At 38.9% G+C, this 22192-nt stretch overlaps 1 protein-coding gene and 1 pseudogene across 5 annotated transcripts in view; one reads left to right on the top strand and one right to left on the bottom strand.

Moving 5' to 3' along the window:
• LOC119512196 overlaps window positions 1–9478 on the top strand; it is a 59832-nt pseudogene extending 50354 nt beyond the window's left edge.
• Window positions 9479–9753: 275 nt separating this feature from the next.
• Window positions 9754–22192, bottom strand: part of USP34 (ubiquitin specific peptidase 34) — a 371878-nt gene continuing 359439 nt past the window's right edge. For 3 of the 5 annotated variants that reach the window (XM_037806728.1, XM_037806730.1, XM_037806729.1), the window contains exons 77-81: window positions 15480–15559; window positions 13143–13283; window positions 12907–13050; window positions 11515–11674; window positions 9754–11306 (exon numbers count right to left, since the gene is read on the bottom strand). In XM_037806728.1, coding sequence (XP_037662656.1) covers window positions 10699–11306; window positions 11515–11674; window positions 12907–13050; window positions 13143–13283; window positions 15480–15559 — 1133 coding nt within the window. In that variant the 3' untranslated portion in view covers window positions 9754–10698. The remainder of the gene's footprint in view (window positions 11307–11514; window positions 11675–12906; window positions 13051–13142; window positions 13284–15479; window positions 15560–22192) is intronic. The other 2 variants (XM_037806731.1, XM_037806732.1) reach the window with 1 other exon arrangement.

Raw genomic sequence — 22192 nt, 5'->3', positions numbered from 1 at the left:
ATCCTTGCATGCCTGTAATGAACCCCACTTGGTCATTCTAATGACCATTCTAATTCAATTTTGGGCTTTTCCCTACTTGATTGTCACATGAATGCGTTGATAATGGTTGCTAGGCCCTGAATTCTCCAATAAACTTTTGAGGGTTTTCCTTTTGCTTAGGGAATTCTTTTTTTTTTTTTTTTTAATCTTCGTTTTATTGAGATATATTCACTTACCACGCAGTCATACAAAACAAATCGTACATTTGATTGTTCACAGTACCATTACATAGTTGTACATTCATCACCTAAATCAATCCCTGACACCTTCATTAGCACACGCACAAAAATAATAAGAATAATAATTAAAGTGAAAAAGAGCAATTGAAGTAAAAAAGAACACTGGGTACCTTTGTCTGTTTGTTTGTTTGTTTCCTTCCCCTATTTTTCTACTCATCCATCCATAAACTAGACAAAGTGGAGTGTGGTCCTTATGGCTTTCCCAATCCCATTGTCACCCCTCATAAGCTACATTTGTATACAATTGTCTTCGAGATTCATGGGTTCTGGGTTGTAGTTTGATAGTTTCAGGTATCCACCACCAGCTACCCCAATTCTTTAGAACCTAAAAAGGGTTGTCTAAATTGTGCGTAAGAGTGCCCACCAGAGTGACCTCTCGGCTCCTTTTGGAATCTCTCTGCCACTGAAGCTTATTTCATTTCCTTTCACATCCCCCTTTTGGTCAAGAAGATGTTCTCCGTCCCACGATGCCAGGTCTACATTCCTCCCCGGGAGTCATATTCCACGTTGCCAGGGAGATTCACTCCCCTGGGTGTCTGACCCCACGTAGGGGGGAGGGCAGTGATTTCACCTTTCAAGTTGGCTTAGCCAGAGAGAGAGGGCCACATCTGAGCAACAAAGAGGCATTTGGGAGGAGGCTCTTAGGCACAACCATAGGGAGGCCTAGCCTCTCCTTTGCAGCAACCGTCTTCCCAAGGGTAAAACCTATGGTAGAGGGCTCAACCCATCAAACCACCAGTCCCCTATGTCTGTGGTCATGTTAGCAATGCTTAGGGAGTTCTTTAGCTCTGACCCAGAGTTCATCCCTAGATCAGGGGGAAGGTAATTGGTTAGCCCTCTGAGTAGCATCACAGTTGGTGTTTTCTGCTGGTTTTATCTTGAAAGGCATTTGAAGATGGAGCTTAGAGTAGAAAGAAAATTTGAGTAATGAAGGAGAGGAAGAGGTGGTAGAGTCAGTGGGGTTAGCTGTTAAAGGGACACATGGCGGTGGTGGAGCAGATGGTATGGACTCGGGGGGATTTGGGGTATGCATTTGGGGTTTTAGTTCCTGATTAGCTTGAGATAATTTTGAGATAGTGTCTTTTAGGGATGTGATTTTAGAATCTTGGACCATCATTGAAACCTCTAATTGAAATATCAACTGAAATAATCTCCCCAGTGTACTTGTCTTATTTTAGAACCATGATTTTGCAGTTGTGGTTGTAAAAACACAAGTTTAATGAAAAGGCTCCCTAGTTTGGCCATTGATTAGACCACCTATCTCTGGTCAAATGTTGTCATTAGTCCAGGCACACACATGGACAGCACCATAGTGTTTGAACATGTAGGGCTGGAGTCCCCAGTGGAAATTGAGAAGCCTTTTCTGATCTGCTGGCACCCATAACCAGGACAATTAACAAAGGTGATTACCAAAACCCCAAAGTGGGGTAACAAACTGAAAATAAAGCCCAGAGAGCTGCAACCCAAGGAGGCGGAGCTCAGATCTGAGCACACTTACCTTCGGCCTTCAGAGAGGCTGTAGGAGGTGAGAGCCTGAAGGGCTTGGCGGCTACCAATGCCCATTTCTAGCAGAGACCTCGGAAAAAGGTGGAAAGAGAGTGTCTTCAGATCACTTTGGGTGCCAAAATTGCCAAAAGAACTGCTACTGCAAGTAGAAAGAAGAGAGCTTCATTAACAGTGTAACAATTCACAATTTGGGCAAATCAGGTTAAAGCAAGTGCTCCAAAGTGTTCAGGAGGCATTGGGAATTTATAGTCCAAAAAAAAGAAGGGGGAAATTGCAGCTGTCAGGCGAGTTTTGTTCTAGCGGCTTATTGGAACATCGAGGCAGTGGGAAACTGGGTTGAAGCTGATTGGTCAGAGCTTGGGTTTCTTTTTCTTGTCCGATTTCTTGTGAGCGTTAAGGCTTGTTTTCCCGGCTGTGCATGCCTGAAGTCTGATGGCGTCAGTGCAGAGCATCTACCTTGTGTGCCTCCTCGGCCAGGAACCGTGTTGTCACCCAAGGCCTGAAAGTCAACTTAGAGTTCCTTTCACAAACCCAGCCTCACTCCCTGGTATGTTGTGTGTTTATTCAGTAAATAAAATTCTTCCATGACGCCGAGCTCTGGGCTGGGCAGACAGTATGTGTTCAATAAGTACTTGCTAAATAACCAAGGCTGTGGAGACAAAGGAGTAGAGGAGAAGAGAATGAGAGATGTGTTTCTGGAGAGCTGTTCTGTGTTACTGTTTTGGTCTTGGCCTGGGAGTTGACTCTTTTCTCAAGGGTTTGTGTTAGAGAGCTGTCCATTGAGCAGAACTCGGGCCTCTGCCTTGCCAGTTTGAGCCACGCCAGAGGCCAGGAGGTGCTCCGCCAACATCAAAGCAGTTTGCCTAGGAACAGGATCTGCCGGCTGGAGTCGGCCCTCAGTTGCTTTCTCAGTGGCTGCCCCTGGCCAGGTCAGAACAGGGCCTGACTCCTCATCACCCCCCAGACAGGTCTCCGAGGCCCTTGAGGAACCTCGTGGCTTTGTCTGTCTTCTATCTCCAAGGCAACAACCAGCCCTTAGGCAGGATAGGACCGAGCCACTGCCAGACGGCAGCCTAAGGACAGGTGAGCAGGGCCTGGCCTTTCCCCAGGTGCTGCTCTCCTCTAGCAGGAGGCAGGGGGGGAACGGGTGGGGGTGTGGCAACGCTCTGTTCCTAAAAGAAACCTAGCTGCGTAGAGTTGGCACAGAACGTTCCCGAGTGCCAGCCCCCTCTCCCCCCACTTTTTCCATTATCAGAACTTACTGTCTCCTTTCTGTCCTCCCATCACTTTTTTGACTTCTTACATTCAAGATAGCCCTTTATTTTGTTTGACCTGGTTTGCCAGTTTGGATGTATTATGTCCCCCAAAACGCCATTATCTTTAATGCAATCTTGTCAGGGCTGATGTATTACTGTTGATTAGGTTGGAATCTTTGGATTAGGCTGTTTCCATGGAGATATGACTCAGTCAACTGTGAGTGAAACATCTGACTGGATAATTTCCATGGAGAGGTGGACCCTGCCCATTCAGGGTGGGTCTTGATTTAATTACTGGAGTCCTGTAAAATAGCTCACAAACAGAACGACCTCAGAGCAGCTGCAGCTGAGAGACATATTTTGAAGACAGCCATTGACACAAGCTGATGCTGACACTTAGACATGCTTGGAGTTGCAGACCCCTGATATTCGCTGCAGCCAAGAGAAACATTTTGAAGACAGCCATTGAAAGTAGGCTTTTGCTACTCCAGAGTTTGCCTGAGAGAAACTAAGAGAATACCCCCAGACACCTAGAGAGAAATGTCCTGGGAGAAAGCCATTTTGAAACACAACCTGGAAGCAAAGGAAGAAGATGCCAGCCACATGCCTTCCTGGACAACAGAGGTGTTCCAGATGCCATTGGCCATTCTTTTGTGAAGGTGCCCTGTTTTTGATGCCTTACTTTGGACACTTTATGGTCTTAAGACTGTAACTTTGTAACCAAATAAACCCCCTTTATAAAAGCCAATCTGTTTCTGGTGTTTTGCTTCCTGGCAGCATTAGCAAACCAGAACACCTGGCAAAGAATATTGGAGGGGGGAGCAAAAAAAGAAAAAAAGAAACCTGGGTCACAGACTGTCTCCAGCCCATATGTCCCTAAGGGCTGGCCCTGTACTTTCATTGGGCCAGGTACCATCCACCTTTCTTGGCTGCTCACCTCTGATGGGGGTGGGGGGGGGCAGGGTCAGTTTCTGCACCTGCTGAGGGGCGAAGCTGTGAGCCTGCAGTGGCAGAGCGAGTGCTGAGGGAGGGTGGGCTGCTCAGTTAGGCACGGGAGTTTTGCATAAACCAGTTGTGACTTTTTAATTGAAGAACCCATTTTGATCGTTTTAGGTACACTAAAAGGAACTGGTGTGAAGCACAAGGGGTTGATTGAGATACCCAGCCTTTCTGAAGAAAATGAAGTAGATGACACTGAGGTATCTGATGGAGTTTTTTGTTTTTCCTTCCTCCCTCCGTCCCTTCCTTCCTTCCTTCACAAAGCTTCTTCTGTAGATGTTGGGCATTTGAAAAACTTCGTCAGATTGCATGAGTCCACTGCAGTAGTTTTAGTGGGTTTCTGAGGGCAGGTTCTGCTGAGAAGGAGTCCTTCACTGTGGAGGCGGGGCCAGAGCACTGTGGGGAAAGAGTCAGCTGCAGGGAGCCCGGGATCCCACCTGGGTCAGGTGCAGGGCCTTCTCATTTGTGAACCGGAGCCAGTTTATCTTCTAGGGGTGTTATCAGATAAAATGTGACAGTGGATGTGCTGTAAAGTTGTCAGCAGCTTGCATGGCTTGGCGAGTGTTATAAATGTTTTCTCTTCCCCTGCATCTTTTCTGTTTCCCTTAATAGTGAAAATTCTCAGAGTTTAGCTGTGCTCTCCCTTGGTCATGTCTCATGGTTTTCCTTAAAACTAATTCATATGTGTTGCTCATGACAGTTGTCTTGGGGGAGAGAGCCTACTGTAACTCCCATGCTTGGCTTGCAGTCAGTCTGAAAGCTCGGTTCTCAGCATAAGCTCATTTGTACAGCAGCTCTATTTCCCAAGCCAAGATAGTCTTACAAAGAGTCTTTCCTGATTTGGGAATGTATTTATGGCAAGGCTTTCAGAGATATAAAAAAATCAATCGTACTGAGCAACATGTCTTCTAACTTGCCTTTATTGAAGGTTATAAAATGCCATGAAAGTGGGGCTGTCTTAGAAATTCTATCCTCATATGTATACTCAGGGGCTGTAATTTCACTTTGCGATAGTCAGATCCATTAGCCAAGAAGGTTTTCAACAGCGCATTAAACTGGTCTTTTAGATTTAATCCCTCAGTAGCATTTCAGAACAAGCTCTTTAGATTGGAACTATGTCTAGCATAACTGAATCACCAGGACACAAAATCTCAAACCAACACCTCTTTTCATTCTGAGAGTTAACACAGAGGCATTTCCAGAGTACCCTGATGCTTTCCCCACTGTCTTGCTCTCTCTCCCCTTCCCCTCTCCTCTTTCTTCTCCTTTCCCAATTCTCCTCCCTGCCAAAAAAGTATAGCCCAAGGCCAGATATATGGGAATTTGATTTTCCTAATTACAATGGTTTGGAGGTGCTAGACTTGCACTAGTCAATAGAAATATAATGCAAGCCACATACGTAATTTAAATTTTTCTAGTAGCCATAGTAAAAAAAGTAAAAAGAAACAGGTGAAATTAATTTTTAATGTTTTATTTAACCCAATATATTAAAAAATATTTTGATACATAATCAATATAAAAATTATTGATGAGATGTTTTACATTATTTTTGTGTACTAAATCTTTGAAGTCTAGTGTGTATTTTACACTTACAGCACAGCTCAGTTTGGTTTAGCTTCATTTCAAGCGCTCAAGAGTTGCTTGTGGTTAGTGGCTACCATATTGGACAGTGTCTTTCCAGACCCTGATAGAACTGTGGGCCACATCATCAAAATAATACATACATGCACAAGAAATTTTGTATGCACATTAAGGGGTTCACATTCTATGAAGTCCAAGCAGGATTTGGTCCTCACCCTGGTCAGTGGACACTTGATTTAAAAGTCCTTAAGTCCTCTCAAACTAGATTAAAAAGCACATCACAGTTCAGAAGACAGAGCAATAGATGACGGATGATAGGGAGGGAGGGAGGAAAAGAGAAATGGCAGTGTGACAGCATGTTAAAGTTCGTGGATCGGGGTATTGGGGGAGGGGGGTCAGGGTATGCTGGAGTACTGTGTATGGGGTTTGTATTGTTTTTGCAACTGTTCCTATAACTTTGAATTTATTTCAAAATAAAATTAAAAAAAAAAAACATATCACATCTCTTTTACATCCTCTTCTTCCTGTCTCCCTACCATCACAGTTCTGTCTCATCCATATGGCCCAATGTTGTAGAATGTTTCAAATCAGATTTTTCTTAGGCTTGTATTTTTCTGATTTGTAGGTGAACATGAGTAAAAAGAAAGGAGATGGGGATGTACTAAAGGATCTTATGAAAATTGCAGGCACCACCAAGGTCAGGGAGGCCCTTAGAGATTACCTGAAGGCATTTAAGAAGGGTAAAGAAGGAATTACTTATGAATCAGAGGGACCTTTTGCTATTTACCCAAGTTATCTCTGCACTGTGGTCTGGATTCCCACATTAGGCTGGTGTCTCAGGCTCCAGAAACAAGTCTCCAGCCTGCAGGATAAAGCGTGGTCTGGAAGTTGAGAACTGGTCGTTAAGACCATAATTAGTGATTATCAGTATTGCACACAGCTTGAATCACTTTGCCTACAGAATTGTTAATAGCAGTTTTCTGGAATGGTCATTATATAATCAGTTGTTTGTGTAATTGACTGCTTAATGTCTGTCTTCCCTGCTAGAATGTAAGGCAGGCAAAATGGCCAAGATGGCCATTGGGGCCTGCAACTCTGCACCTTGTCCTTGGACCCTCCTGTCTGAATATCTGGGTGTTGGCTAGACGGGTTTGGGATTGCCACTCTTCCCATGAGACCATGAACGTGGCTTGCCCTGAGGCTGAATACTGGGAGGCCAAATTTTGTGATGTGGGGAAGCAATGAGAAATGGACTGGTTTTGACAGCAAGTGAAAGCAACAAAGTCACTAGGAGTCAAATAAAATTTAGCTATTTGAAAAATTTGCTATTTTATTGAGAACTTCAAAAAAGTGAGGCATTTGAAGAGAGAAAAGGCATCTGATGCTATCAAACTCATGTTGTTAATCATCAGTAGGAATTTTATACATAAAAAAACATGGAATAGTCTTGAAATTCTCAAAATGCTATGGGGATTATTTTTATAAATATCAGTTGTTTTATTTTCTTATATGCTGTGTTGGGTTTGCTACCTGATTATTTGTGCTGAAAAGGGAAAGTCTTTATTAAAACCATTTCCCACATATTTCTTTGTAGAATTTACAATGGGAATGATTTTGCCAATGAAAACTATGGCAACACAGGAATCGATTGTTAAAAGGAAACTAAGTGAGAATAACTTCAAGGTAGGACCCTTTGGTGGCCAAGGTGTAGAGAGGGTGAAAACAAAGTGAGGAATGAGAGTGCTTCTAAGCTCCAGCCAGCCTTTTGATGATGGGAACTGTGAAGCATAGTGAGTAGGGCCAGCTAATCCAACTTGCAGAACCCTTTAAGCATTTAGGATCTGCCAGTGTGTTATGGAAATGATAAAATGACTATCCTTGTTGGAAGAGAATATATAAACAGGGCTTTTTGTGGGATAAATATTGAATTTATTTCAAGGCAATGTTTTTAAGACTTCTTTGGTAGGCCACAAATTACAAAACCAGGTGACTTTGAGGTTCACATACCAATACTTTTGGATTGGGAGGTTAGATTCAGATCTTGGAATCTAGGGTGGAGAGCCATTGACACCCTTTGGCCTTAGGTGCTCATCTTTATGCCCTCTGGGCCACCTTTGCAGTGTCCAACTAGGATTTGCAGTGTTCCCCCATAGCCTGGGAGTGGAACAGAGCTAAATAGCTTACAGGAACAAGGAGCCCTTTCCAAAGTAAAGAACAGGACAGTGGTTCAAAAAAGACTTTTCATGCTGCTTCCATGCATGAGTGTCTGTAAGGGGTAGTGTGGGATTTGGAGAGTCTGGTATTTATTAAGAGGAAGACGGTTTTTAAACATCAGTAGCTTTATCTCTGGTTACACGAATTATCCTCTGGAACGTCTCTACTTGAGGTTTAGGGCTCCTCTTTCCCAGTGCCATTGGGTGTGAGGATCCCCACTGTCGCACTGCACTTGATGGAGCTGTTTGACACAGCTGTAGAGCATCTTCACTGTGAAAGATGGAAGTAACTCTTCCAAGCTAGGATCTTGGTTTGTTTTTTTTTTTTTCTCATGGCCATATTCTTCTAACTGGAAGTCTTGAGGAGAGCCTCTAGAATAGTTTGGGGTGGGATGGGGTGAAAGGGTGGGATGGCATTTTTATTTACTTTATCAATGGCAGCATTTAGGGGATACATTAATTTACTGTTTTCTTCCCCCGGATAAAGATTTTGTGTTTCGTTTTCTGTAAGTAAAAGCTAGGTATCCAGGAGATAAAACTAAACCACAGTAATTGTTATATTATGTACTTTACATTTAGATTAAAAAGGTAATAGATAGCACATCCTTGAATAACTTGTCTACTGTTTTGTTTGGTTAGTTGGTGCAAAAGTTTTGTAAATCTTCTGCAGTGTTAGAAGCTGAAAAGGATTCCAAATGTTTGATGGGAACATCACTGGTGAATGTATAGAATTGGTAAGTAAACTCAGGGGTAAAGAGGTAAATTGGGGCTAACTCTTCCTTTGGTTAATGTTCTTTTTCTCCTTTCTGCTTTCGTCTTGTTTTGGGTTTTAATGAGTTCATAGAAACTTGAGAACTTTAATATTGGGTATGTATACCAAGTAAAGACAAAGACAAAGCCTTAGTTTTACATTAATTCTGCCAATTTTTATCATTTCAGAAAAAAACAAGTATGATCCATCTCCACTTCCTTTGGTCTGGAAATTTCAGGTTTTTCATACTACATGAAAGTTCTTCTAGTTCTGTCAACTAAATCACTAGGGTCTGTGCTGGCAAACATCAGTAGCCTCATCCTCAGAACAGACATCAGTTCTCTGTTCTGGTTACATATTTGTTACCACATGTCTCTCCTTGATGTTACTGCTTTTGAGATGTTTTTACAGTGGTGCAGGTTTACAAAGTGGAAGGAGGGACTGTATGTCCACTGATTCTTACTTCTAGTGTTCAGGAGTTTTAATAAAAGGATTTGGGAAGTTTAAAAATGTCTTCAGTGTTATTTCTCCTTTGTTTTCAGTTAACAAATAAAAAGATCATCATGAAATGGAGGTGTAGGAACTGGCTGGAAGGTATGTTATTTGTATCCTTTCTGTTTTAAGAGCCCCAAACACTCATGTTCCACCATGGAAAGAGAGTAGTAGTATCTTTAAGGATAATTTTCAACATGCAGTAATAAGCTTCCTGTTTTTCTTGCAGAGCACTATGCAACAGTTGCTCTAAATTTTGTGCCTACTGTAGGGCAAACAGAATTACAACTGGACTGTAAAGGAATTCCAGTCTGTAAAGAAGAGAACATGGAATTCTGTTGGCAAAAGGAGCATTTTGAAGAAATAAAAGGTTTACTACAGATGCTCACCTTACATGGTTGAATTAGGTTTTATAAGGGCATTTTTGTAAGCAGAAAAAAGTAGTTTCCTTTTAAAACAGAAACCAACCTCTTTATGTTGAAAATTCTGTTAACCTGTAAAAGAATTCAGAGCATTGGTTGAATCTTTACTATGACTAGATGCCATATTAAGGTAAAGGCAAGAAGCAACCTAAAATTAGGTATTAATCTCATGCCCCATAGCTGTTCCTTGACGTTTTGCAAGCAAGCTTACTTTCAGCTGTAGTTGTAGTTCAGGAAAACAAAAAACAAATAGTATACTGATACTACACCTTTATTTTACTTTGGGGTTCTTGAAGTGTATATCTCTTAGGTAATACAGAACAGCGGCATGCTGATGTGAGGGCTAGCGAGCTGTTTTCTGTTACACTTCTCCTTACCAGCCTTGGTTGGCCCTGCAGTAGTTACACATTTTGGAGTTGAGAGGACTGAGTAGCCTGAGGGGTAAGTTAAGTTACTATTTGGACAGTCAATAATACTTCTTTTTAGAGTGTAATAGATAAGTGCTTCTCCCACTCATGGTTTTCTCATTTTTTCCTATGAGAAGACTGAAGCAAGGTATGTAAACAAATGAAAAGTCATCACAATCAGTTTAATTAAGTGCAGAGAATAGTGATCAGTCATGTCAATAAAAATAAAACAATTATTTTTACATCAAGTGTGCTTTATTTCCTCCACAGGTATTCTGTTAAATAAAGCACCATTTATATACTGCCAGGCCACAGCTAAAGAGGATTCTTTACAGAATCAAATTTCTTGTGGTTGTTCCGTATACAAGTAAACTTAATTTTGATAATAAGAACCACAGCGATCGGAGGCAATCTGCCTCTATTATAAGGTACAAAACTGGCACAGAGGACACCATATTATACACAGTAAAAATGTTGTAAGTTTAAATTACATTGTACAGGGCCAGGAAACCCTTTTCCTCCCAGACAGCCATAGTAAATGAAAGCCACTACAGGGAACTCTTAATTACATAAAACATATCCATTATCTGATTGCCCTTTAGAAAGTATACTGAAGATGCAAATTTTTTCATCTGGAGTTCTGCCTGACCAAGAATTAAGCCTATTAAATCTATCTTGCCATTCAAGCAGAGAGCACTGGACAAACTGAAGCACGAAACAGAAATAAGCAAAACTTATACAAACAGCATTGGGGGGAGGGGGGGACTTAAAAGTAGACATGCTACATCTAGTGTCAAGAAGCAGCTTGGTTTCCTTTGCCAGATATCCTTGTGACCACATGGATCGTAGATTCAATGGTTCTACACAGGGTATCTAAAATGTCGTGTTGCTGCATGTGACTAAACAGTCCTCTGGAATGGCCACAACTGAATGATAAAGCAGCCTCAGGGTCCTGGGAGGGCAAAGCCTGACCATCACAGCTTCTCAAGTCAGCTAAGTCAGACAAAACTGCGGAAAGAGAAGTAGAAGGGAAATTGGATTCTTCCTCAGCAATGTTAGAATCCTTGGAACAGGGGAGATCTTTAAATTCTTTACAATCTTCAAATCTACCATTGTCGGACTGTTCTCCTACATGCTGTGACCTGATATTTGACATGTCTTCTGAAAACGAAGATGGAACTTCCATTCGATATTCTTTAACAGAACTATTTTCAGGGGAAGGAAGATCTTGCTCAGTTCCTGGATCGATAATTGAGGAGTCTCTGGTCTCGTTATCTGATGTGCTAGTTGGGGTCAGGACCTCCCTTGTTTCAGTTTTCATGTCACTGATGCAGCTGTCAACAGTGTGCTCTTCATCACTGCTAACACGCCGCCTTTTAACAGGAGTTGCCCCTTCATCATCTGTGAAAACAAATATCCAAAGTGAAACTTCTCTGAAAGGGGTCACAAACATTGGATTGGGATGTCTGTGCAAATCCAATTTCATTTTTTCCCAGTTTAGATTAGATTTAGGAGATTCAATTGAACATGCAGCTATTGTAAAGTTTAGTTACACCAAGTGTGCTCACCCCCACCCCAAAAGGTAATGGTATTAGTCTATAAAGCTAACCTTTAGTTTTTCTCTCTTTGGCTTCTTGCTCTTGGAGTGAGTTTCTCTGTTGCAGACAAGTCCTGCACTTGCTTAAAAGCTCTTGCAGAGTTGGAAGTAGAGCTGGGTTTAATTGTTTGGGAGTGTGTACCGACAGGAGCAAAGCAAGTGCCCGCAGGTCCTATAAAAACCCAGATATGAACATGTGAAATTCTAAAGCCAACATTTTTTTTTTTAAATTAAATTTAAATTTTATTTAAAAGCCTCGAAGGAAGGATTTTTTTTTTTTTTATTAAATTCAGTTTTATTGAAATACATTCACATACCATACAATCATCCATGGTATACAATCCACTGACCACAGTATGATAACATAGTTATGCGTTCATCACCACAATCTATCTCTGAACATTCTCCTTACATCAGAAAGAACCAGAACAAGAATAAAAAATAAAAGTGAAAAAAGAACACCCAAATCATCCCCCCATCCCACCCCATTTGTCCTTTAGTTTTTATCCCCATTTTTCTACTCATCCATACACTAGATAAAGGGGGTGTGATCCACAAGGTTGAAGCCAACATTTTGACACAAATTGTTTATAGTTATGTGCAGATGTTTAATGTTTCAGTAATCCTCCTGGTTTCTCTGGCATTTTTAGAAGAGAGAGAAGTTAGACTGTTTGTGATATTATGTGTTATTTCACTGATTCTAAAACACTAATACCATTATATTATCCATCACATCCTAAAGGAGTAAGTCAAACTGATCATGTAGATAGTGTTTTCTGATAAAGAATGATCAATAATAGAACTAAGGCAAACTTCCATAGGAATTTCAAAAACTTCCTGAATTATTCATGAGAAATTTAGGTTTTGGCCTTTATAATCTAGAAATCAGTTTTTCAATTAAGATGATTTCTGGTGGATGTCCCAAATATAAGTCTTGCTCACTTAGCTCTGTAGTCCTGGCATTATTTGGGAGGCTGCTGTTGAATGATGATAGCACGTTCCATTATTCAATGACACAGCTGTCATGAGAGAGTCAAAACTAGACTGTGTAGTCTAGTTTTAAGTGGCTTTATAATCAACAGATCATTAATCTAATTGTTTCAGTTACTTGTGAGTCATAGGTGATAATGGGAATATCATGAGTAATGTTCCCCCCCAAAAATGTAAACAAGTAGAGATAAAGGGAATGTTCTCTTAGCGATCTTATTGTCTTTAGCATTCAGTAACATTAGCTCGTAACATTAGCTCTTGTCTTCTAAGGTAACAAAATGTGTGCATAGGTGCAAGATTCTGTGAACCTGTAAGTTTAGTCAGTTTTTTCAACATATGTGACTTATAGTAAAATCATACTAAGGCCAAATAAAGTTTTGAGGGATGCAGCTATTCCCCTTACATAGTTCTTACCCCATTTAAAGCAGCACTTGCTTTGGAAATTTCAACTCGGTTGGTGAAATCAGATTGTAGGTTCTGGTACTGATTTATCAAGTTTGTAATAAGGGTGCTGATCAAATTGGCACAGTTTGCTTCAGAAAACACTTGACCCTGAATCTGAAAAAGATAAGGAAAAAAATCCAGAAGACCAACATAAGGAAAACACAATCATTAACTAATTGGAAGTTAGTTTCCGAAATACTACATACCTTTAGGAGAAAATGTGTCATAAATGTATAGACAATGTTGTTGTTTAGAAAAGTTCTTTCATCCATTAGGATACATTTAATATATTCTGCGAAAACAGGATCCTCACACAAAAGCTTGATGCAATTTTTTGACATAGCAGACTAAAGTGGGGGAAAAGGAGGACAATAACTGGAAACTTGAAACACATTGCTTATGATATATATACATCAGAAGTCGTTATTTTAAATCCTATTTGAAAAGCCACTTTTAACTCAGTCTACTATACTTTTAGCTACACTGAGTATCCTCCCAATAAGCTGAAGCATTATTGATTTGGACATTATGGATTAGTAGTGGGAGAAGAGACTTTTAAAAAGCCTGAACAGGTAAAATGTTCTAAAAGAAATGCAGCTTTATTATCTTACGTTGAGAGAGTTAACAAAGACTGGACAAATAAGGCTAACGAAGAGTAGGATGAGAGTATTTTCAGGAGGCTGATTAATGGATAATTAATAGATTACTGAGCCACACAGAGGAAAAACTAACCTTAAGAATTAAAATCAGTTTATTCTCAAAAATGGTTTTTAAACACTTACTGAATAATTTCACTGACAATAATTAATTTATTTGGTAAGTTTCCCCCTAAATCCTGCCAAGGTAAACAGCACATCTCTTTTCCTAGTTACTGCATACAAGAATTAGTGGGTCCCAATATACAAAAATTTTACTAAAATTTGGTTTTCCGTTTTCAAATGGTCATGGCTCTTAAACACAAGTAGTATGTCTTTCAGCATATCTACTTCCTAGAATATTTTTATCTGTGCTCTAATCATAGATCATTTATTTATATGGAAACCAAAGTGGACTATTAAAAAAAAGGACAACTTTTAGATAGGTGAACATGTGAATATGTACATCTTTTATTAGAGTAGGCAACTGTAGTAGGTAAAGTCAAGGTCACCCAAGAAATTAGAAGTCAAATGGGACTAGGACTGTCACAGGTCTTCAGATCCTTAGTGCTAGGAAAATGTGCCTTATTCCACCAGACACAGCCTCTACCTGCTGCCTATATTTCTTGCTCAGGATGGGTGCTTCTGTAGGGTTAGTAAAGGCTTTGGATATTTTGGCTTTGTTTTAGGGGACATTTTTGGGGATGGGGAATCTTGTGAAAAAAAGGAAAGTAGAGGGCAGAAGTAGACAAAGCAATAGGGAGGGCAGAGTACAAAAACAAAAAGCAACTACTCAAATCAGGAATAACGAAAAGAGCACTAGCAGCAGCAGGGAGGTGAGGGAGCAAGGAACTCTAACTTATGAACAGACCACTCAGCTCAAGAATCAACTAGTAGGTCATTTTCTTGATGCCTATTATGTACAAAGCCATATACTAACCTTTCAAAGATCCCTACTAGAAGGAGGAAAAAACGTTTTTTCATGCACAGAGATGACTAAAATAAGGTCCCTGCACTGAGAAGCTCACAGTTTGGTAAAGGAGAGAAACAAACATAACCATTACAGTAGAATGTGATTAACCTCTATCAGAAATGCATCTGAGCACTACTGCCTTACAGGAGGCTGGACCAGGCCCACTTATAAAGTCTTTCAGATATTCTAATGTGGGATTATAGGTTTATGACACAGGAAGGTTAACAAAGTCATCTCTTCTGGGGTTGGGCAGATACAACCAGGCAGAAAACCAAGTGTTCATGGTCTAAAAGGGATGGAGATCCTTTATGCCTGATCTACAGAATGAGCCCAAACTTTAAGACTAATCTGGTTTTTCCCTCCCTGCCATTTCCCCTCCACAATTTAACAAGCATTATATAGGTGCCACTTTATTAAGTGGATGGTTCTCAGAGACTTTAGGTAGGATGGGTACACTCTTTCCTGTTCTCAGTGTTTACACAGGAAAACAATTGCATCAGGCTCTTGAAAAACTACTCCGAGGTAACAGACAAGCAAGAGTTAAAGGACAGCTGAAATGGTCTCTGCTGGAGCTTTTGGAATGGTGGAAGAGAGGGAGGGATAGCAAGAATGTGGCATGTGCCTTCTTTCCCTAATACCTCCTAGAAGTTTGCACTTTTCCCACAACTGTTGATACTGACTATAAATGAGACAGATATAAATGGCTTATGTGAAATAACTGCTGTAGTACAAATCTACAAAAAGTCAAAGGGAAACCAAATGTCCAATGTTTAATTAATAGCTAATGTTTCCATTAATCTTATTTTACCTACCAAGATTCTAAAACTTTCCCAACTTCCAGCCAGTTTAGTTTTCAAACCATTGTTCCTAAAATTATAGACCACTTGGTCAGATAAGATGAAAGACCAAATCATCTAAAACCCAATTTTCTTTACCTGAGTCTGGCACAGCTCGGTCCAAAGTTTGGGGAACAGTGCAAGATGAAGTGGCAAACCTTCATAGGCAACTAGAACACCTAATATTTGAAAAAAAATCACAACAGGTTATAATTATAAATTACACTACTGAGTACTAAACTCTGCAGGTACGATAATGAGTTATTTTTGATCAAAGCTATGCATATTTTTCCTACATCTTTTAGAAATATATAAAGTACTTAAAGATGAAGAGTTGATTCCAATGGTTAACCAGTGACACAATTTAGAATGCAGTATCATGACTGAATTTATTGACATCCCACACCTCATCTCCAAAAGGATCTGAGGCAGCTTAAACTAATTCTGCTTTTTGAGTATTAGAACTTTATCTGGGACAATTTAATAAAACTTACTGCAGTGGTTCCAAACCTTTCTTAGTTTAAGATACCACTCTGCATATATAATTTTCATAGAATATTTAGACTGGGTGTGTGTGTGTGTCAAAAAGAGGATGCAGAGAATTATAAAACATTCTTCTTTCCTCTTTTACCCTGTTTCTCCAAAGATACAAATAATTATCTTTGTGGTGGATATATGGAAGCATACTGCTCTGAGTCTTTAGCAGCTTTTTAGCCTTATCCCCAGAATCTCCTGGGTGGGCCACACTTCCTGGCTTTATGTCAGAAAGTCCTATTTGGAACCTCTATGGTTTCAACTTCTCCTCTTCTTGACTATATATTTGACATCTGGAATAGTCGTTGCTAAGAATGTTGATCCCTTACCCTCCCACCTCCTCTTCAATGTACAAATGATATATCATAGTCCTAAATAAATTTGCCATCCTCTACCTCCCTACACAAAGTATAATCACAGAGAAGGAAAAAATCTAATACAAGCTACCTTCCTCGAATCAAGAAACATTTTTTTTTCTATAAAAGCAAACTTTTTCTATAAAGGGCCAAAGAGTAAATAGTTTAGGCTTTGGAGCCATATGATCTCTGCTGCAACTATTCAATTCTGCCATGGTAAAAGCAGCCACAGACAATACTAAATGAATGGGCAAGGATGTGTTTCAGTAAAGTTTTATTTTAAGAACACTGATATTTGAATCTTATATTTTTACAAGTCACAAAATATTACTCTACTTTAGTTATTTCCCACCCCCGCCCCAAACATTTAAAAATGTGAAAACCATTCTTAGCTCATGGGTAGCTTATTTAACATACAAAAACAGGCAGTGTGCAGGTTGTAGTTTTGCCAAACTCTGGGCTAGATTAAGGATTTGAGAAAAATCTTAGAAAAGAAATCAGATCAGTCACCCAACTTATGAAGGATGCCTAGGATTATTTATTTTCCTGTCAGGATTAGTCCCACTGTACAGATCCAAGGAAACACTATCATATCTCTCATCCTCAACTGACCTGGTTGAGGCTGGAGGCATTTAGCCACCATATCACAATGCAAATAAGGACAGGTCATAAAATCACTGGCTAAAAGGAAGAGAGTCCTTACGTTTGTAATCCAGATCTGGCCCAGCACCTGTTTTTTGTACACCTCTATGAGTTAAGAATGGCTTTTACATTTATAAAGGGTTTAAACTAACAATATGCAACAGAAACCCTGTGGCCCAAAAAATCTAAAATAAGTACTACTGGCCCATTAAAGAACAAGTCTGCCGACCCTTGAACTTGAGGCTGCCCTGACAGAGACCCAATACTATAACTTAAGTTTCTGTAGCCTTTATTATTTTTTCTCCAACTCCCCAAAGTGAACAATTCTTATTCCTGTTTTCCACAAAAAGCCCACGCCACCCAAAAAAAAAGGCCTTTTGTGATCAAAGATCATTGCCAAATTGTATTTTGATACAAATACCTCCATTTTACACACACACACAAAGTAATGAGAAATGTTTTTTGGCATCTCCTATGCTAGGTCTGTCAAATAATCATACTTATTTTTCTCATCATAACCTTGGGAAGATTATCCTCATCTCCCCCCCACCCCCCAACGCCTTTTCAGATGAGGAAACAGGCTCAGAGAGATTATGTAATCTGCTCAGCACTGTCCTGAAACCAGTTAAGTAATATAGCTAAGATCAACCCCAGATGTATCTCATTCTAAAGCCCGTAATCTTTTCACTTATCAGTGTTTCCCCAAACTTCAGTCATTCGTGTATCATTTTCATGACTTTTTTATATATACCCATCTCCCGTACTATTGACTACCTAACACCTTTCTTTAAATTCACTTAAAGAATTACACTAACCTTATCATAGCCAATATAACATCCAGAAAATCATGGGTTTGATGTACTAGTTATGTATTTTTGTAATATAAGGTAAGTACATCTAAAATAAAAATTATTTGCCCTGAACCACCTTGTGCACTACACTCTGGAAAACATTGTGCCACACATGGTGAGCTAAAGACCTCTTTCACAGATCCACCTATTCTGATTCAGAGCACTACCTTCTTCGGAAGGAAGGCAATTTCTTCACAGCAGATTTCTAGTCTCTCCCTACCTAGCATCTTCACAAAGCTCTGGGGATGCTCAGGAACCCCTTGGTCCCATGACTCCAGGGACAGGCCACTGCCCTCCAACCTGCACACGCCTTCTCCAATACTTTCTAGAGTGTCTAATTACTGGGTGCAAAGCACTGGGAGACACCATCACCAGAGTTCTGAGGCACAAGTTCAAGCCTTGCCTCAATAAACAGGATGGGCAGGCTACTAAAACATACTGGCTTCCACACCACATTTCTCATCCTATGACTTGAAGTATCCTCAACAAGGTCCATACCCGGTTCCTTCCCTGCCCAAGGAGGAACTAATATACAAAAGCAAATAATAAACTTGTTCCAAACACTCTTTCCTCATTAATAACACCATATACTGCAAAAGCTGCTGGGTGCATTAGTAAAAGAAAAATCTTTAAAGAAATATTTTTGTAGGTAAAAAGGTATTTCAGACTGTATTGCCATGATTGCTGCGAGGATGAAATAATTTATATGTATCCTTATTGGTTACAGTTTCTCCTACCTAAGCTGTTAGGATTGTCTAGTTCTTCATAGGATTATTTATCCCACCCAAGCAGTTGTTAGCCAGGAAGGGTGGTAGCTTTAGCCAGTGGATGAAGGCCCATGACTTATGTTCCACTGTGAGACTGAATCATCAAGACATCTTAGCCTCATAATATTATCACACATTTGGTTGTTGTAATTCCCCTTCTGATTTCACACCCACTAAGCAACCTATTACTGATAGTTAGCGTCCATGTAGGTTACTGAAAAAAAATGCTGGTCCTACTGTAGAATATTTGGATTTCTGTGTTCTTCCTATTTGTAAATTAACAAACTGGAATTATAAATAAGCCTCTTAAACGTGATTACTATTCATTAGCCCAGAATAAATGGATTTGCTCTTGGTGAGCTGATAAAAGCTGGTTTCTGAGTTTGCACTGAATGTCCGGCACTGGTGTGAAGTACATTTACCCTATGAAGCATTGTAGGAAACAGCCAACCAGTTTGTTCCCTGGTCAGTGTCCCTAGTACACTACTTTGACATCAGAAAGAAGTTGTGAAACATGAATCAGAGCTGTGCTTTTCATAATCTGAACTTTTATCTGTTTGTTTTTATCAATTATATACCTTTAATTCTAGAGATTTTGAAGAATTTAGATTTCTTAGATATGTTACTTGCAAAAGTCTACGCCTTTTTGTTTTATTAATACATTAAGAAAACTTTCAAAATCAACACTGAGTAATAAAAGTGATAAGAGTTCCTTGTTTCATTCCTGAAAATGAAAGAATCTAGGGATTTATTTAATTTTACTTTAGCATTCCATTGCTAATTTTGTATATGAACCATGGTACCTAAAAAGATATGATTATAGAGTCTACAGTACTAGTTATCTATATTATGTTAAAAAAATTTTCTAATTACAAAATGAATACATGATCATTAAAACTAACTTAAATCTTACAAATATTTAATAAAAAATGAAAGCACCCCACAATTTCATTCTTATGGTTAAGCATCATCCTCTTTTTTCTTTTTCTGGGCATGTATTAAGAGTGATTTTTCTCCATTTATAAAAATGAGGTTATACCTTACACACTGTATTCTAAACTGCCTTTTCCATGTAATCCAAGGTCAATTCCTATTTTGTTTTAAAGTCAATATTATAACAGAGATGAACTAAGATTTACTTAACTAAGCTCCCCTTGATGGATTTGGGTTGTTTCCAGTTTTTTCCCATTCAAATGAAGTGAAAATGAACATCTTATGTATTATTGTTGCACACCTTTATGATTAGAGTAGGGTGGATTCCTAGATCTGGAGTTTGGTCAAAGGGCATGAACATTTCAAATTTTAATAATACCAGTTATTTCCCCAACTTCACTCTGATTGGCACTCCACCATAAGACCTCTTCTTTTCTCAAACTGTAAGTATGGGCATCATTTGAACTTTATCTCAGAGTTATTTTTTTAAAAAAGATAATCCATTATTGTTCACTTTGCTTTTTTTAATGAAACTGGGTAACTTCTCAAATAGTTATCAATTTACTTTTTCATGTGAGTGAATTTTCTGCTCATGTCCTTTGCTTATTTTGCTTAATGTTCTTTACCATCTTTTACTGAATCTAAAAACTGTTTATATTGGTGGTGGTAAGTCATTTATCTATTAAGTATACAAATATTCTCCCCATTAGTCATTTGTGTTTTAATTTATGATATTTTTTACCATGTAGTATTTTCAATTTTTATGTAGTAAATTTGCCAATTTCTTATTATATGGTTTCCACATTTTTTGTCCTGCTTAAGGTGGGCTTTCACATCTCAAAGTGGTATCCATATGATTCCATGTTTTCCTTTAGTATTTTCTATGATTTTATTATTCACAATTAAATCTTTAATCCTCCTGGAACTTATTTTAAACTAAAGAGTGAACTAGAATTAAGACTTGCTTTTGCCCCGAGGTAGCTAGTTAATTATCTCAATGCCACTCATTTTCCACTCGTGATATGTCATCTTTATTATCTACAATTTCCTATGTATCTTAGTTTGTTTCTGGGTTGTTTGTCCACTGTTCTGCCTGTGTATTTCTGCTCCTGTACCACATGGTTTTAATCACTATAGTTTTCTCTTGTGTAAGAAAGGGGAAAAAATAAGAAAATATACCCACAGTTGCTGTTTTTATGTTAAAAAGAAAAATGGATAAAAGAGGTGGAAGATAGGGTTGAGAGTGATTTCATTGTTTTACAGTCTAGTACGGCTGATAGGACACACGCTCTAATACTTGTAAAACAAGAGCATATGATGGTGCTATGAAAGAATCTCAAAGCTAAAGCCAAAGGAGTTCAGAAGGAATGACTAAAGGGAATTAGGAAGGCTTCATGGAGATTTTATCATCAGAGATGGGTAGATTATATTAGGTAGAGAAAATAAGAAGCACAAAGTGAATAAAGGAATGAGGATGGTAAAGTATAGGGGAATGATTTCTTGATCTTTACGTATCTTTTTTACATTGAACTGTAAACAATGTACACGTATTAAATAGTAAATAAAAGTAAATTAAAAATTACTGTACTTTTAAAAAGTGTTTCAGTAATCAGTAGTGCCAGTTCCTTTTATTACAATTATTTTTCAGAATTTTTCTGGCTAAACCGCAGTTCTTAAATATAAATACTGTGCTTTTCACCTCATGCCCACTAGAATAGCTAATGTTAAAAAAATGGAAACTAACAAGTGTTAGTGAAGATACAGAGAAATAGGAACCTTCAGACTAAAATGGTACAACTGCTGTGGAAAACAGATTGGCAGTTCAAGAGAAAATTAAGTATAGAATTATCTACCATATGTCCTGGCAATCTCACTCCTAGGTATATACCCCCAAAAATTGAAAGCAGGGACTTGAACACGGATTTGCACACTGATGTACAGAGCAGCACTTTTCACAACTGCCAAAAGGTGAAAGCAACAAAATGTCCATCAACAGATAATGGATAAACAAAATGTGATATATATGCACAATGAAATATTATACAACCATAAAAAGGAATGAAGTTCTGAAACATGCTACATCATGGATGAACCTTAATGATGTCATGTTCAGTCAAACAAGTGAGACTTCAAGGGATAGATTTTGTTTGATTCCACTTATATGAAATAACTAGAATAGGCAATTAATTCAGAGACACAAAAAGTAGAGGACAGGTTACCACAGGCTGGTGGGAGGTGGATGAGGAGCTACTGCACAATGGGTGCCGAGCTTCTGTTTAGGGTGGTGGGAAAGTTCTGGCAATAGATGGTTGTGAGTAGCACAACACTGTGAATGTGACTAATCCCACTGAATTGCATGCTTGGGAGTGGCTGAGATGGGAAATTTTATATTATATTTATGTTTCCACAAATTAAACAAAGAGAGACTAAAGAGACAATGACACTTAAGGGTAATACATGATCCTGGTCTTGATCTAAAAATGGAGGAGAAAAGGCCCAAAAGGACATTATTGTGACACATGAAAAAATTGTAATATAGACCAGAAGCTTTATATCAGTGTTAAAGTTCTCAAACTTGATAACTGTCTTAACGTAGCTACTTGAATAACTATACCTGTTCTTAGGAAATAAACGTGGAAGTATTAAGTGTTCAACGAGCATGATGTATACAACCTTATCTCAAATATTTAGAAAACAGATAAATAGATGGATAGGCAGACAGAAAACAA

The sequence above is a fragment of the Choloepus didactylus genome, chromosome 17 (genome assembly GCF_015220235.1).
Source record: "Choloepus didactylus isolate mChoDid1 chromosome 17, mChoDid1.pri, whole genome shotgun sequence".
NCBI classification, from domain to species: domain Eukaryota; kingdom Metazoa; phylum Chordata; class Mammalia; order Pilosa; family Megalonychidae; genus Choloepus; species Choloepus didactylus.
This window is presented reverse-complemented; position numbering and strand designations above follow the sequence as displayed.